Source organism: Aquarana catesbeiana, linkage group LG02, assembly GCF_042186555.1.
Source record: "Aquarana catesbeiana isolate 2022-GZ linkage group LG02, ASM4218655v1, whole genome shotgun sequence".
NCBI classification, from domain to species: Eukaryota; Metazoa; Chordata; class Amphibia; order Anura; family Ranidae; genus Aquarana; species Aquarana catesbeiana.
In genome coordinates, this window is record NC_133325.1 from 178,229,081 (window position 1) to 178,247,117 (window position 18,037).

The 18,037-nt window shown below is 41.6% G+C and overlaps 1 protein-coding gene across 4 annotated transcripts in view; it reads right to left on the reverse strand.

The window, feature by feature from the left end:
• RBMS2 (RNA binding motif single stranded interacting protein 2) overlaps positions 1-17,762 on the reverse strand; it is a 175,894-nt gene extending 158,132 nt beyond the window's left edge. For all 4 annotated transcript variants that reach the window (XM_073613919.1, XM_073613922.1, XM_073613923.1 and 1 more), the window contains exon 1: positions 17,623-17,762. In XM_073613919.1, the coding sequence (XP_073470020.1) occupies positions 17,623-17,688 (66 nt within the window). In that variant the 5' untranslated portion in view covers positions 17,689-17,762. The remainder of the gene's footprint in view (positions 1-17,622) is intronic.
• Positions 17,763-18,037: the final 275 nt, after the last annotated feature.

The following is an 18,037-nucleotide window of genomic DNA, read 5'->3' on the forward strand; positions in this document are numbered from 1 at the left end:
GCATAGGTGGATAAGTCTGTGCCGCTGTTCCACTGCATCCAAAGGGGGGAGGGTGAGGGTGCAGTTGGGGGGGACCGTCAGGAAGGCTGTATGGGACCCCATGATTTCTAACAGAAGCCCTGGTTCCAGTAATGCCGTGGAACATTATGATATCACCACAGACAGTTGTTTGGTGTTGAGTATGCAGTGTGCTGGGAATTTCATGTTCATCTATTTTGCTTTATTTTTGAGCTCTATGGTCTCCATGTCATTTCCTTCTCTTTTGATGGGGGATTGGACATGCTTACTTTGGTGTGTACATTTTGCATAAATGAATTTTTTATATACCCATCCACTGGATTTCCTCCTACCAATTTGCAGTATGCCCCACTTTCAATATTTTTATTTATTATTATGTCCTAAACATATGGTCAGATTTTAGCACCATTCATGCAAAAAATGATAACATTTCTAAAGGTTTACAAATGTTTTTTAGCAGCTGCAAACACAAACATTTACCATTCCTTATTTATGTAATAATTTTTTTGAGATTAGTTGGTGATCATTTCTACCTGATAATCTGAAGACTTATTTCACAAAAAAACTAGCTATAATTCCCATTAGCTGTACTTATTTGTGTTTTGTCCTCAGCTTCCTGTTGCTCTAGCTATCTGTTATGACTGCTGGGTCTGGCATATGAGATGGGGTTTCCCAGTAATCTATAGAATGACGTCACTGTGTCCCTGACAGCCCCACCTAATCTAACACACAACACAAGTTAATGACTGGATGTCTCTCTCCTCTGTACTATGACATTAAACTGGCATTTATCCTAAATTCAGACTTTTTTTTGTGAGCCAGGAGCATTATCCTTTGCCTTTAGTGTTACCGCCACAGACACATTTATTTCTATTGCTCACACAGCAATTGTATTATGTTAAAATGTCAGGCTTTTTACAAAGCCATGTGTCATATGCTAAGAGTCATTTCAGCTCACCAGTAACCCATAGCAACTTTCCAGAATATAGCTTTTACTGATCTGTTCTTAGTAGAATGAAGTCTGTTTGGTAACAGAAACTATTGACCTTTGTTCAGCCTTATTAAGTACGCACTATGTATCTCTAGTAAATTGCATTCTATTTTATGTATAGAGCAGAGCCTTTAATTATTCCATTGTTCTAATGCAGAAGTATGAAAAAAGTGATTTAAAGAATTACATGAAAGAAATGTGCTTTTGTTGCACAACTAGGCCATAGATCAGAACATACTATCACCACAACATAATTGTTAAACCTCCAGGGAGCCAAGGTCATATAGCACTTGATTCTGTTCTGATCTATGGCCTAGTTGTGCAACAAAAGCACATTTTTTCAGTTGGTGCTGGCTGTCAGCTCCCCCCAAGGGTGAAGCCCAATTTATGGGCTTTCCTGTGGGGAGTCACCGCCTCACAAAAAAGCATCCTGCACAGTGTCCCAGCTTGCCAAATCCCCAAATTGTAACCTCACCTACATTCTCGTTTGCCTGCACACTCCTGGACTCCTTTGTCTTTCCCCAAGTGCATCCCACTTTGTAACTCACCCAAGACTTCTTCTTAAGCTGACAACGCAGCATGCTGCCCTTTAGTTTCTGTATGATATGTGTCACGCTCATTGATATCTCCAGTTCTTCTACCACCATTGTGCCAAGAGATCCCTGTTGTCTGCAAATGCCTGATAAAAAGACCAATGGATTCCTAACAACCAGTGCGTACGCAGCAAATAAACGCTTCCTCGGCGCACAGATCTAATATACTTAGTTTCCAGTATCAGTTTATCAGGCCACAGTCAGCGCACACTATAATTACTAGCAGTCATCAGATCACTCAACCTCACCTGCACTGATTATGTCATAATAGTTTTTTACAACTTCACCCTCTTCATCATCAGTTGCCTGGAAGCGCCCAGGTGATTCCACGCAACTGAGGAGAAATTTGTGCAAACTATTCTGCCCATAAGCTCAACCTATGTTTACTAGCCAAAAACCAGATAAACTCACTTGGCGCAACCCTTCTCTAAAATAAGCGATAAAAGAATTGCTGCTAACATCCACAATGTGATCTCACCACACTTAATACAGAAATACAAAAATCATAAATATAGTATAGTACAACTCAATTGTTAATGTTTCTGCACACGGCGGAAACATTTACATTTGAGTTGCACTACACTGTATTTATGATTTTTGTATGTTTACTAGCTGCCAGCTTTGCCAATGCTGACTGATATCTCTGATCCCTCCCTTGCTGTGCTGAGAGACAATTCTGGTTCCCGGAGTAGTGCACTGTCAATCAGCCCTCATTAAATATTAGCCTCCTTGTGAGAAGGGAGGTCGGACAGCGACCGTGGGAGGGGGGATGGGGGGGGTTGATGCTGTCAACCATGCTAGCTCAGAAACTACATCACAGATCAGAATAGGACCAAGTCCCTGTGGGAATTCAACTAGGATTTTAAAAATATGGTGATACTCCTTCAAAAACTAAGTTCACCTTTTACCAGAAAATAGCCTGTGCAATCAAGAGGCCCCAGTAGGTGTTAAAAAAAAAAACCACTGTAGCTTTGTAAAATGTTTATTCATGTTAGTGTCATACTCATAGGCCATTTGGACCCCCCTGGAGTCCTGGCTGAAAAACTCATAGTTAGCAATCCCCACATGCGGCCCAAATGGTCTACAGGTATGACAATAGAATGAAAACGGAAGTAAACCCATCAATTTAACGGTTTCAAAAAAACAGTTACATTCCCGGCATGCCGGGATTGCTAACTGTCACATTGGTTGTGCTCTCAACCAAACTATCAAACTATCCAATGGCTGGTGTCATAACTGATCACATGTGCATCATCATGGCAGTTGAAGATTAAACAGAGGCCAAGATGGCAGCTTCCTTGGTCGAAAACGATAAGAGGATTTTTTTCTACTTTAACAAATATTTTACAAAGCTGCACAGCTTTTTAATACCTACTGGTGCCGCTTGTTTGCATTGACTATTTTCTAGTAAAGGTGAACTTGGTCTTTAAGCTACAGGTTTGATTCCAAGACATAGGCTTCTCAGCAGAACCAGATTTACTGTACGGTTTTTTCTTTATTTTTGCCTTTACTATTTTAACATGATGAGATGTTTCCAAACCTATTAATATAGGTGATTCTGTTTCTAAGGTTCGATAGAGAACATATTTTATGCATTTTGAGTACCTGTAAAAACCTCCCTTGTGTGAACCACCGTTGTGTAGAGTAGAGACCTTTCCAAAGCTAAATCCCCTCTTTTACAGGTGGCACCAGAACAGGTGTCCTCATTGATATATTTCCCAACCACTCCTGTTCTGGTGATAACATGTCAAATGTGGGACTTCCCATCACTGTCTGTCCTAGCAACTATGATCACCATTTCTTATAGAGTAAACTGATGGCAATAATAAACTGACATAGTTCCTAACCCCCTTCCTATTCTACACAAAGCATAAAAAAAAATAATTGACTAGAAATCTGCCATTATTACTATGCCTTAGAGCAGTCATAGAAGAAATACAGGGGCGCGCACCCCCTTGAACCCTTTCCACTGGCCAAACCATGGTGGGGGCGAGATAGCTCATATGATTGTTCCTTGAGGCAATCGAGCCCCGGAGGTCCTTATTCCTTTCACTACTTGCATACCTCTTTGCCAAACCTCAAGCTATTTACAAGGATGGAGTGTTATTTGACAGATGTGCCCTCACCTGTTCGCAGCTTTGGTCCCATTAGGGGTGAACTGGTGGACTGGAGGCATAGCCCACATCGATCAAAGGCCAATAGAGGGCCTAAATCCCAGTCCTTTTTGTCATCCAGTTTTATTGGTTCTGTATTGATTACCCTGTTTATGTTCATCCTCCTGCATATGAGCTTACATATGCTTATGTACGACGCAAATGTATCCCATTTGACTGTTTATAAACTTTTCTGTCTTTCTTATGTATACCTTAATAAAAACATTGAACAAGAAGAAATAGAGGGGCTGCCTACTGATATACTTATAGGATTACTAGTTGCCTGGCTGTTATGCTGACATCCGTACTTTGAGTCACTGACCTTGAAGCACCTGTAAAGCCTGGGTTTCTTATCTGCATTCTTGTTCCTGTTCTATAACTCAAAATATTGAAGCAAGAGGATCAGTATTACAGAGGTTAAAGTGGAACTACACTGTATCTGAGCACCACAAACCAAAAGTGCTATTTGATTTATTTTTAATATGCAAAGCAAAGTCCCCCATCCATCCATGTCTCCATGCTTTATTGTGCTGAGAAATCACTTTGAAAAACACCCCCTAGTATTTCTGGTCGTAGCCATCTTGAGTAAGGGTAGATGATTCGTGTAACATTTACTTCCTGGTATCCACCTGCCCTTAGCTCAGGCATGCAGGCAGGAGGGTGTGCTTAGCTGAGAAAACCCCTCCTTCCCTCCTGAAGACACCTGGGATGCATGACATCATTTGCCTAGGCATGAAAACTAGGAAGTAACCAAAGAAATGTAAAAAAAAAAAAAACTAAAACAAGTAATTACAATATACCTTCCTAACTATTTGCTAATGCTAGCAGTGTAAGGATTCAAAATAGTCAATGTTGATTGAGGGAGTGAAGTTCCGCTTTAACAACGGAAGCCTCCATGTAACTCTTGTGACTGGTTTCCTTTAATAACATATAGCCATGGCTGATTGCAGCCAGATAGCCAGAGTAATAAGAAAAAAAAATTACAGTATAGCAAACTCAAACTGAACAGTCATTGATGAATTACTTCTATTCGTGTTGTTTCAGTAACAAATCAAATTTTTTTTCCGACTTCCAAGCTAATTACATTGCTGTTTCCAGTTCCGAGAATGTCATTTTGGTAACTTCTACATCCCCAGGCAACAAGTAAAATCAATGCTATTCAGGAAATGCGGCAACTACAAAAGTCCCCTGCATTTACCCTTACGTTCAACTATCTCTTATGTCTATGGGAAACTGTAGGGATTTGCGGATTTAGCTGTTCTTAGATAAAAAGAAATGAGGGAAACTTATCAGATACAGTATATAATGTGAGTACAAATGGGGTAGCTGTTATAAATGCTGTACAGGATGCCAGCTATAAAAGCTGTACTGGAGGGCAGGAAACCCCTTTGTTTGAATTGTGGTCCTTTTAGGGGGACAATAATATACATTTTTGGACTACCTATGTATGGTGAGGGGTTCCAGGGTAGTCTGGTTGGAGAGGAAAGGACTGATTGGTAGTTCTCTCAAGATTGGTCCTCATTTGGGACCCAGAAATCCGAGATTCGGAGAGACTTTGGATAGGAAAAAGCATCCAAATCCTGATTATAGGGACTTTGGCCCTGAAAGGGTCAACTTACCTACAAGGAAAGCATGAAAAGGAAGGGGAAGGCCTCAGGACTGAGACACCATTTGCTGGACTCATGTGGCCTTAGCGGCAGCCTGAAGCGGACAGGAATCCTTAACCCTGATGCGGGACTTTGGTGGTGAGTCATTGTGTTGTTTTAATGCACCAGAATTGTGGACTTTGCATTTCATTTTGGCCGAAGAAAGCAGGTTTTTTTACATTTTTTTTTAAACACTAAAGCTCCCCATGTTACAACAATTTATGAAATGATTTGAATGAAATACACGTAAAATTAAGGTTTATAGTTCAAGTTATTTTCCAGCACACAATCAATTTCCTCTTCCATTACAAAGATACTTCCACCTGCCACTTGTTTGTCTACTATAGCCCAAAATTGCAGCTTCCATTGAATTATAAACTGCACAGCAAAGTTTGCATAAGAATAAAGATTTTCATATTTGTGTAATTTTAAGTGTATTGTATTAAAGTGTTTGTTACCCCAACACTTCATATTCCTTATATGTGCCTGCTGTACCATGTACTTGTATGAGAAAGTATCCTGTTCTCTTTGTATTGCTTCCTTTATGTGAAATCCCTGGTGTTCCTGCTAGTGCCTTGCTTTCCTATGAAAAACTCACCACATCAAGCAGGAGAGCACATCGTGGTTAGTTCTCTAGCTAAGCCGGTGTCTTGCCGAATAAGTTCCTTCGGCGGATAGGTTCCCCCCCTGTACTGCGCAGGCGCAGCGCCTGCGCAGTACGTACTACTGTTGGCCGCCGGAGATAGCCGAAGCTCAAACGCTTCAATCAGCTGTACACGGCGCCTGTGCTCTGGGTCCAGGTTCCTTCCCCACTATCCAAGTGGACCTAGAGGGGGAATCTAAAAGTGCCGAGCGCAGCGAGGCCGTGCCCGAAGCGTGGCGAGCGAAGCGTGGCGAGCGAAGCGAGCCCGCGAGGGGCCCTCTTACAGGCGCCGTGTACAGCTGATTTTCAGCTGTTCCGCTTCGGCTATTTCCGCCGGCTTCTACTGCGCATGCGCAGTAGAGGGGGGAACTAATCCGCCGAGCGGAACTTTCTCGGCAGAACACCGGGAACTTAGTGTACTCTCCTCCAATGATCACACTTGTCCTGACACGCCCACACTGCACAGCCATTTACTGGGAGGCTCAGTGTACTGCTGCTTCTGCTCCCCAGCTATTATGCAGCCGAGAACAGAGGAAATGTAATCACTTATAAAAAAGGGAAAATAATATTTATAATGTTTTTAATATCTATACAAAATTTTATAAGGTGATCGGTTACAATCACTTTAAAAGGTGTTGTAATGGCAGTTTTTTTTATCTTAATGCATTCTATGCGTTAAGATAAAAAAAAACCTTTGTGTAGCAGCCTCCCCAGCACCCTCTAATTACTTACCTGAGCCCCATCTCTCTCCAGTGAGGTCCATGAGTTTCTAAGCCATCCGGGACTCTTCTCCTGATTGGCTGAGACACAGCAGTGGCGCTATTGGCTCCCGCAGCTGTCAATCAAAGTAATTCAGCCAATTAGGGGAGAGAGGGGGCGGGTCCGGGTTGGGGCTCCGTGTCTGAATGGACACACAGAGCTGTGACACAGCTCAGGTGCCCCCATAGGCAACTGCTGCCTGTGGGGGCACTTGACAGGAAGTAGGGGCCAGGAGCAGCAAAGAGGCACCGAGAAGAGCAGGATCTGGGCTGTTCTGTGCAAAACCACTGCACAGAAAAGGTAAGTATGCATGTTTGTTTTTTTGTTTTTTTTTAAATGAGCCTTTACAATCACTTTAAAGCAGACCTTCAGTCATTTTTTCATCTTTCCATCTATTAAATCTTCTTCCCTTGCTGTTTTAATTTTGGATAGTAAAACATTTTTTTTCTGCCAGTAAATACCTTATACAGCCCACTTCCCGTTTCTTGTCCAAGTCATTAGCCTAGGCTTATGACATCATGCACAGCTCTCTCTCTCACTCTCGTGAGAGTTTTCCAGGAAGGGAGGGGGGATGAGTCATAAAAGGGCTAATGAGAGCTGCAGAGCTGGAGGTGTGCCTCTGTGTGTCTGTGTAAATCCAGAAAGTGAACAGGCAGCAGCTTCAGCTGCCCACAGTTAAAATGGCTGCAGCCAGTATACAGTATCTCACAAAAGTGAGTACACCTCTCACATTTTTGTAAATATTTTATTATATCTTTTCATGTGACAACACTTAAGAAATGACACTTTGCTACAATGTAAAGTAGTGAGTGTACAGCTTGTATAACAGTGTAAATTTGCTTTCCCCTCAAAATAACTCAACACACAACCATTAATGTCTAAACCGCTGGCAACAAAAGTGGGTACACCCCTAAGGGAAAATGTCCAAATTGGGCCCAATTAGCCATTTTCCCTCCCCGGTGTCATGTGACTCAGTGTTACAAGGTCTCAGGTGTAAATGTTAAATTTAGTGTTATCGCTCTCACTCTCTCATACGGGTCACTGGAAGTTCAACATGGCAACTCATGGCAAAGAACTCTCTGAGGATCTGAAAAAAAAGAATTGTTGCTCTACATAACGATGGCTTAGGCTATTAGAAGATTGCCAAGACCCTGAAACTGAGCTGCAGCATGGTGGCCAAGACCATACAGCCGTTTAACAGGACAGTTTCCACTCAAAACAGGCCTCACCATGGTCGACCAAAGAAGTTGAGTGCACGTGCTCAGCGCTATATCCAGAGGTTGTCTTTGAGAAATCGACGCATGAGTGCTGCCAGCATTGCTGCAGAAGTTGAAGGATGGGGGGTAGCTCATCAGTGCTCAGACCATACGCCGCACACTGCATCAAATTGGTCTGCATGGCTGTCGTCCCTGAAGGAAGCCTCTTCTAAAGATGATGTACAAAAAGCCCGCAAACAGTTTGCTGAAGACAAGCAGACTAAGGACATGGATTACTGGAACCATGTCCTGTGGTCTGATGAAACCAAGATAAACTTATTTGGTTCAGATGGTGTCAAGCGTGTGTGGCGGCAACCAGGGAGCTAAAGTTCATTGAGGGAACCATGAATTCCAACATGTACTGTGACATACTGAAGCAGACCATGATCCCCTTCGGAGACTGGGCCGCAGGGCAGTATTCCAACATGATAACAACCCCAAATACACCTCCAAGATGACCACTGCCTTGCTAAAGAAGCTGAGGGTAAAGGTGACGGACTGGCCAAGCATGTGCCCAGACCTAAACCCTATTGAGCATCCTCAAACGGAAGGTGGAGGAGCGCAAGGTCTCTAACATCCACCAGCTCCGTGATGTTGTCATGGAGGAGTGGAAGAGGACTCCAGTGGCAGCCTATGAAGCTCTGGTGAACTCCATGCCCAATAATGGTGGCCACACAAAATTATTGACACTTTGGGTCCAATTTGGACATTTTCACTTAGGGGTGTACTCCTTTTTGTTGCCAGCGGTTTAGACATTAATGGCTGTGTGTTGAGTTATTTTGAGGGGACAGCAAATTTACACTGTTATACAAGCTGTACACTCACTACTTTACATTGTAGCAAAGTGTCATTTCTTCAGTGTTGTCACATGAAAAAATATAATAAAATCTTCTAAAAAATGTGAGGGGTGTACTCACTTTTGTGAGATACTGTATATAAAATAATATACAAAGTGGTCGGAGGGAAGCTTCAGAATGGCAAAGATGTTTTTATTACAAATTATGTGAGCAGACTGCAGTTCCTCTTTAAGTCCATTCAATTTACCTTGAAGAGAACCTGATACCAGACTACATTTTCATAAACAACTTTTTTATGTACATTTAATGTATTATATGCATGTTATCATCTTGTAAAAGTATTTTTGTATAAAGATTCAAAAGACCTTAGACTGCTGCTGCCCCCCACCTCTATGTGAAGTCAGCAACCCCTGCAAAGTGAGAGCTGAAAATTTAACTTTTGTTTTGAATTCATTTTGAAAAATAGCAGTGCACATCCTGGTATGTAAGTGAGCCTTAGCACTTCTTTCTCTAGAGATTCATAGCTGTATATCTGCAGTGTAAGACCTCAGGCACTGCTGCCTCTGACTGCTAGGCTCCTTGCTTTTACTAAGATGTACACTTGCACACAGTGACACAGTGCAGAACAAGGCTGAGTTTTTCCTTCAGATTTACCAAAACCATATAATATGTGGCCAAACCTTAGGAGTTTCAACGTGTATGCAATCAGGCAGGCCCTTGCACTACATGGTTTTGGTAAATCTGAAGGTTTGTATAATGGGGAGAGTCAGCTGTAGGGAAACCAAAGACAATACTGGTGACTAGTCCTTTGTCCTCTGCTTGTCTTTTTTGGGCACAGTTTCCAGAGTTCAGTTCCTCTTTAAACAGTCTGCCTTAAAGTGCTTCTAAAGGCATATTTTTTTTTTATCTTAAAGGAGTAAACCCTCAAGGTTTTTCACCTTAATGCATTCTATGCATTAAGGTGAAAAACCTTCTATAGTGCAGCTGCCCCCCAGAGGTCCCCCTTTTACTTACCTGTACCCGATCGTTCCATTGACGGGGGCGAGCACAGTGGCTCCAGCTGCTGTCTCGGGTCCTCATTGAACAGATTGATAGCAGCGGGAACCATTGGCTCCCACTGCTGTCAATCAAATCCAGTGATGCGGGAGCCAGGGGCGGGGCTGAGACCTGCTGTCTGTGTCAATGGGTGCAGCAGCAGGACTCGGGAGCGTGCCCGCACTGGTGTTTCCTTGGAATGCTGGTCTCCGAGGTGGCACTCGATGCGGGGAGGAGCCAGGAGCGCCACTTCAGATCACAAGTTGATTAGCACAACCACAATATACAATATAAAAAAATGCAAGGTAGGTACAAAAATGCTTCTCTGGATGATGCGTTTCAACCACTGAACTACAAGTTCAACAGCACATGGGATTTGATAGTTTCAAAGGTGTTATCTATCCAGTCAAAGTCATTCAACACATCCCAGACTGAGAAAAGAAAGCTTTAATCTAATTGGTTGCTACAGCCAGCACAAACACTTCCCTTTCTTTCAGGTTTTAGAAGCTTGCTTCATTGTGCTATAAAATACCCCTTATTTATGATTATGAGATTAAATTCCTATGACCAGCTTATAACTGACATGTCAGTGTTATCAGCACTAGCACCTGTATTAACCATAAGTAAATACTATTATCTGACAATTTACTACAATATGATTACGTAAAAGTGAAAGGGAGCTTTAGTAGATTTTCTATTTGAAATTTAAACGGGGATTTACAACACATGAGAAATGAATTAGTGGCAATGAACTAGAGTAAACAACATGTGGTTTAAGCACAAAGAGAGAGGAGATTGATTATGGTACTAAATCACATTGTTAAAATGTGTAGCATAACTTAATGTAGTATAACTTAGTTTAAAGAAAAATAATTTTTTCCTATTGTTTTAAAATATTTTATTAACAAACTGATCACAACTATTAAACAGTATTAATGTTTTATGAACGATCTGAATACTCCTTTATTCATGTTGACAAAGTCTATTTCACTGTCATAACTTTTCCTATAAATCTATGAATTGTTTGGATCACCCAAAAGATAGAAAAAAACATGACCTATTTGCATATGTAGAACAAAGCAACAGGTACACTTTAGGGCCACTCATAGTTAGTCTGGTTGAAAAAAGACACAAGTCTATCTAGTTCAACCTTAACATACAATCTTATATACACAATCCTATACCCACAGTTTATCCAGAGGAAGCCAAAAAAAATTCAACAAAGCATGCTCCGCTTTGCTACAGCAGGGTAAAGAATTCCTTCCTGATCCCCCAAGAGGCAATCGAATATTCCCTGGATCAACTTTACCTATAAATGTTAGTATCCAGTTATGTACATTTAGGAAAGAATGAGGGCCTTTTTAAAAGAGAAGTATGCTTTTTTTGTTTTTTTTCAGATTCATACTTACCTAGATGGATACAGCATCGGTCCGATGCTGCATCTGTCCCTGGCATCTCTAAAACTGAGAACCTGAATGATCGAACACCGCCCCCAAGCAGAGAACTGGTGACTGCTCTGCCCCCTCCTCCCTCACTGGAGTGCTGGACTGTGGAAGGGACGGAAGCGGCCAGCTCAGGCTTTCAGCGGCTCACTGAGAGGCTGAGCTGGGTGTCGGTCCAGGGATCTGGGCGGATCCAGACTCCATGGTTGTGATGACGCACAGCCTGGAGCGACTCTGTGACGTCAGCAGAGAGCGGACTTCAGCCCGCTCTCTGCTGAAAATGGGTCACTGGAGTGCAGAACAAACTGCACTTCTTTGATCCATAGGAGAAGTACAGTCAAACGAGCTTTGGCTGTACTTCTCCTTTAAAACAATCTACTGAGCTGGCCAGAACCAGGTCTTGAGGGAGGGTATTCCACGGTGCTTACTGTAAAGTAAACTTTCCGTATTTGGAGATGAAATCTCTAGACATAAAGAGTGCCTCCTTGTCCTCTGAGATGACCTTAAAGTGAATAACTGAACGCCAAGTTCTCTATATGGACCACTTACTGTATATATTTATACATGTTGATCATATTCCCCCCAATCTCCTCTTCTGAGAGAATTAATTCAATTCATCTAATATTTCCCCATAGCTGAGCTCCTCAGTGCCTCTTATCAGTTTGGTTGCCCTTCTCGGCACTTTCTCCAGTTCCCTGATATCCTTTTTGTGAATTGGTACCCAAAACTGAACTGCATATTCTAGATGAGGTATTACTAATGATTTGTACAGGGGTAAAATTATATCTCTTTCTATGGAGTCTATACCTCTCTTAATACAAGAAAGGATTTTGCTTGCTTTGGAAACCGCAACTTGGCATTGCATGCTATTATTGAGCTTCTGATCTACCAGAACACCCAGATCCTTCTCCACTTTTGATTCCCCCAGTTGTACTCCCCCTAGTATGTATGATGAATGCATATTCTTAGCCCCCAAGTGCATAACTTTGCATTTATCAACATTAAACCTCATCTGCCACATAGTTGCCCAATTAAACAGTGCATTGAGGTTGGCTTGTAAGTTTGAGACATCCTGTAAGGACGTTATTCCACTGCATAGCTTGATGTCATCTGCAAAGACTTAAATTGTACTTTTAATCTCTGACCCTATATCATTTATAAATATATTAAAAAGTAAGTGTCCCAACACATGAACATGATCCTTGGGGTACATCATTGATAACCTTAGACCATTCAGAGTAAGAATCATTAACCACTACTCTCTGGTCTTTTAGCCAGTTTTCTATCCATTTACAAAACTGATTTTTCCAAGCCTGTAGACTTTGCCTTACATTAGCCGCGTGTGGGGAACTGTGTCAAACGCTTTTGTAAACTCAAGTATACCATGTCCACAGCCACCCCTTAGTCTATGGTTTTACTTACCTCCTCCTAAAAAAAAAAATCAGATTTGCCTGACAACTTCTGTCTTTCATGCATCCATGCTGTCCGTTGCTTCAAATATTTTTTTCCAGCAAAAACTCTTCTATCTGGTCTTTTATTAAACCCTCCAGTATATTCCCAACTATAGAAGTTAATCTAATAGGTCTATAGTTACTTGGTAAATACTTTGATCCCTTTTTAAATATAGGTACCACATTGGCTCTATGCCAGTCTAAATATTAGATACAATGGCTTGGAAATGACAGAGCTCATTTCTTTAAGGATCTGTGGGTGGATGTGCCATCTGGTCCAGGTGCTTTATTCATCTTTATTTTGTCTAATAATTTCTGGACCATATCAATTTTGAGCCATTGTGGATCATTTGGGGCTGTGTCAATACCATCCCCATTATGAGCTCCCCCATGCTCCATTGTATACACAGATATGAAGAAGGTATTTCATAAATTTGCCTTCTCTTTGGCTCCAGTCACCCACTCAGATTATTTTGTAAAGGGCCTACATACTCAGACCTGACCTTTTTACAATTAATATATTTGAAGAATTTTTGGGGCTTTGTCCTACTTTTTTTGCAATCTGTCGTTCATTTTTAATTTTTTCAACCTTGATTTCCTTTTTACATATTCTGTTTCAATAATTTTTATTCAGTTTAATGAGTAGGCAACATACTATCGTTCTGCCCACGCATGGGGCTAGCGTTGACAGTGGTAATAAAAGTTAGCATACAAAATAGACAAAATGCAGCAGTGTGAATAAGAGAACTGATGTAACAACAGGAGATAGAACTTTTCATAATGCGCGGAGGGGTAAAAGATCCTGGGGAGGTTACCTACAGCAAGGTATGTGCAAGGCCCTTCAATATCTATATAATGGTGCAATTTATAGCCTATACAGATCTAAGAAAGCAGAAATATGGTGCTAAGAAAAGAGAAGAGGCACCTCTGATGGGTAGGGAACCAGGGAGAGGATAAGAAAAGCTAGCGAGGAAAGGGGCCCAATTTAGAGGCCTAGAGAGGGGGAAGAGGTATATCCCGGAACATCGAGGCCATCCGTCATAGGTGACCCAAGCTGGCTGGGGGGAGAGTAGGAAAGGCATAAGACAGCCATGGCTCCCAAACTTTCAGGAGCTTAGCATGCGCGTCGTTGCAGATGCTAGACATCTGTTCATTAAGCATCAATGTGGTCATGTGGTCTCTTACCCCCTGGAAGGGAACAGATGGTTTCCTCCACCTTTTTACATATTCTGTTATATTCTTTGTAACATTCAAACTGTTCATACTTACCTTTTGCTCAAAGGCCCCTCTGTTCAGCACCAGAAATGAAGAGACTGGCATAGTAATGCTGGGTATGGAGAGCATGTAACTTACTCCCCTACTCCACTTAAAGTAGAACTAAACTCTCTCAATCAACATTAACTATTTGTATTCCTTTTTGCGCTAGCATTAGTAAATACAGTAGGTAGGGAAGTATAGTATATTTTCTTGTTTTCATTTTTTTCCCCATTTCTTCAGTTGCTTCCTGGTTTCTGGCCCAGGCCCAAATGATGTCACGTATCCCAGGAATCTTTTTGTTTCATCTGCAGAAGAGGAAGAGTGGCTTTTTCAGCTAGGAATGCCTTCCTGCCTGCATGCCTGAGTTAAAGGCAGAAGGAACCAAGGAAGTAAATGCTACAGGAATTACCTGTCCTTACTCAAGATGCCTGTGGTTAGAAATGCTAGGGGGTGTTTTTCAAAGTGATTTCTCAAATAAACAAAAGCATGCAGACATGAATGGATGGGTGAGTTTGCTTTCAATATTAAAAATAAATGAAATAGTCTGTTTCAGTCTGTAATATTCCGATACAGTTTAGTTCCACTTTAGGGCAACACGTTTGTCAACGAATTGCCAAGCACGAGTACTGTTGTGTGGGGACATAAGAGTCTCTAGCCCCATGTAAACTTTGACCTCTGCAAATTGGAACTCACATAAGGTTCCTTCTCTTCACTCTTGAAGGCTAATAGGGTAACAACGTAAGTAAAAACAGGTAGGGGGTTGTTAGTTAAAGAAAAAAGGAAAGTTAATGAAAGGATTGCGTGAAGGAATACACTTGGATTACATTTTAGAGCTAACTTAGCAGTTATGTTTAATTGTTCATGGTTAAATTAAGATTAACAGGACATTGGCTTTGTACACCACCACAATGGATTTGAAATGAAACGAACAGGATGTGCTTTAACTGCAGACTTTCAGCTTTAATTTGAGGGTATTTACATCCAAATCAGGTGAACGGTGTAGGAATTACAACAGTTTGTATATGTGCCTCCCATTTTTTAAGGGACCAAAAGTAATGGGACAGATTAACAATCATCCATCAAACTTTCACTTTTTAATACTTGGTTGCAAATCCTTTGCAGTCAATCACAGCCTGAAGTTTGGAACGCATAGACAGCACCAGATGCCGGGTTTCATCCCTGGTGATGCTCTGCCAGGCCTCTACTGCATCTGTCTTCAGTTCCTGCTTGTTCTTGGGGCATTTTCCCTTCAGTTTTGTCTTCAGCAAGTGAAATGCATGCTCAATCGGATTCAGGTCAAGTGATTGACTTGGCCATTGCATAACATTCCACTTCTTTCCCTTAAAAAACTCTTTGGTTGCTTTTGCAGTATGCTTCAGGTCATTGTCCATCTGCACTGTGAAGCACCGTCCAATGAGTTCTGAAGCATTTTGCTGAATATGAGCAGATAATATTGCCCGAAACACTTCAGAATTCATCCTGCTGCTTTTGTCAGCAGTCACATCATCAATAAATACAAGAGAACCAGTTCCATTGGCAGCCATACATGCCCAAGCCATAACACTACCACCACCATGCTTCACTGATGAGGTGGTATGCTTTGGATCATGAGCAGTTCCTTTCCTTCTCCATACTCTTCTCTTCCCATCACTCTGGTACAAGTTGATCTTGGTCTTATCTGTCCATAGGATGTTGCTCCTGACCTGTGAAGGCTTTTTTAGATGTTGTTTGGCAAACTCTAATCTGGCCTTCCTGTTTTTGAGGCTCACCAATGGTTTACATCTTGTGGTGAACCCTCTGTATTCACTCTGGTGAAGTCTTCTCTTGATTGTTGACTTTGACACACATACACCTACCTCCTGGAGAGTGTTGTTGATCTGGCCAACTGTTGTGAAGGGTGTTTTCTTCACCAGGGAAAGAATTCTTCAGTCATCCACCACAGTTGTTTTCCATGGTCTTCCGGGTCTTTTGGTGTCGCTGAGCTCACGGTGCGTTCTTTCTTTTTAAGGATGTTCCAAACAGTTGATTTGGCCACACCTAATGTTTGTGCTATCTCTCTGATGGGTTTGTTTTGTTTTTTCAGCCTAATGATGGCTTGCTTCACTGATAGTGACAGCTCTTTGGATCTCATATTGAGAGTTGACAGCAACAGATTCCAAATGCAAATAGCACACTTGAAATTAACTCTGGACCTTTTACCTGCTCCTTGTAAATGGGATAATGAGGGAATAACACACACCTGGCCCTGGAACAGCTGAGCAGCAAATTGTCCCATTACTTTTGGTCCCTTAAAAAGTGGGAGGCACATAAACAAACTGATGTAATTCCTACTCCGTTCACCTGATTTGGATGTAAATACCCTCAAATTAAAGCTGAAAGTCTGCAGTTAAAGCACATCTTGTTTGTTTCATTTCAAATCCATTATGGTGGTGTATAGAGCCAAAAAGATTAGAATTGTGTCAACGTCCCAATATTTATGGACCTGACTGTATGTGTAATGTAATGTACATCAATTTGATGCGTCAAGTTGATAACATCTGCATCTCTTTGTTGTTACATATATTAAATGCATGTTTCATGCTGCCAGTTCATATTGTTGTAGAAGAGGCCAGTGAGCCTTAAAAGCTTCCACTGGAATCAATTTAGTTAGCTAATAAATGGTTTTGCCCTAAAACCCAAACTTCTACTTTTGTTGATGGCTAACACAACAACACTCTGCTGTCATATTGGCTAAATTGATCTGACCTATCCATGACAACGACAGTCTTGTGTCTGGTCACCAATTAGACCATTTATATGAATTATGTGATGACGTTTTATTTGTCGTGTTTTTTTTTTTCCCTACATCCTTCCTGCTGCACTGTTTGTTTAGATACAGTGTTTGTGTACCACTAGTTACTATGTTGTTAGCATTGTGTTGTGTTATCATTATGTGTCTAAATATATATCTGCACTATTTTTCCCTTTCTTCTTTTTATTGGACATTTTATTTTAATCTTTCCTGTTTATTCTTCGCCGATTGCCTATTTGATAGGTGAATTTGCTTTAGTTTGTCTCATGTGTGTTGAGTGCTGTCTCCATTGCTTGGTGTAGGCTTTCCCTGTCTGCTTGGCTCTGGGTGCGCCTCTCTCTCTCTTTCTCTGTGAATGCCCTTCCTCTGTGCCTCTCTCAATGTTACTTCCAAATCACCCAGACACAGCTCACATACCACAAACTGGACAATCCACGCCGCACTTTTTAACAAGGATTACCATCTTAATCGCCGGTAATACAATACTCTTATTTTTTTTGCCTTTTTAAAACCACAGCTAAACGACAAATAATAAAAACAATAGTGACCACTTCCTGATCAGCTTAACACAAATATGCACAACCTTAGATCCACCGTACACAAACTCCCAGGCACCCACTGTCATAGGTGTATGACACCAATGCTTCCCCATTCCCCCTTCACAAGGGTAAATTGATTTTCAGACAAATCATTTGTGGAGCACCAGAAGGGGTTAATGCAGGCCTTTTACTGAGAGTGTGAGCGTGGAGGTGACAAGGTGGCACAAGTCATATACGGTTAGCTGGGTTACCTTCTTATGGCTCCTGGTGTAGCTGAAAGAGGCGATCCCTGCCCTTGGAGGGACAGACAGCAGCATTTTTCCTTTAAGGTACAGGGAGATGGGACACAGGAGACTGGCAGATCCGTCCAGCCCTCTGACGTCACACAACCTATAGTACAGGCCTGCAGGGTCCTAGTGCCCTCTGCAGGGAAATGGGAGGGGTGGGAGGGAGCTCTGAGTTTAACCTCTTCTATGCCAAGGATTTTTGGAATTTTATATTTCAAGTAAAGCTGCTTGGACCTTGAAGAAGGGGACATACCCCAAAAGCTTGTCCTGAAAAATTGTATGTTAGTGCAAATAAAAAAGTATCACGAACAGTACTCAATTTTCTCTGTCACAATTGCACTAATACAGCTACAATCAAATCAAGTAAAACTGAACAAAT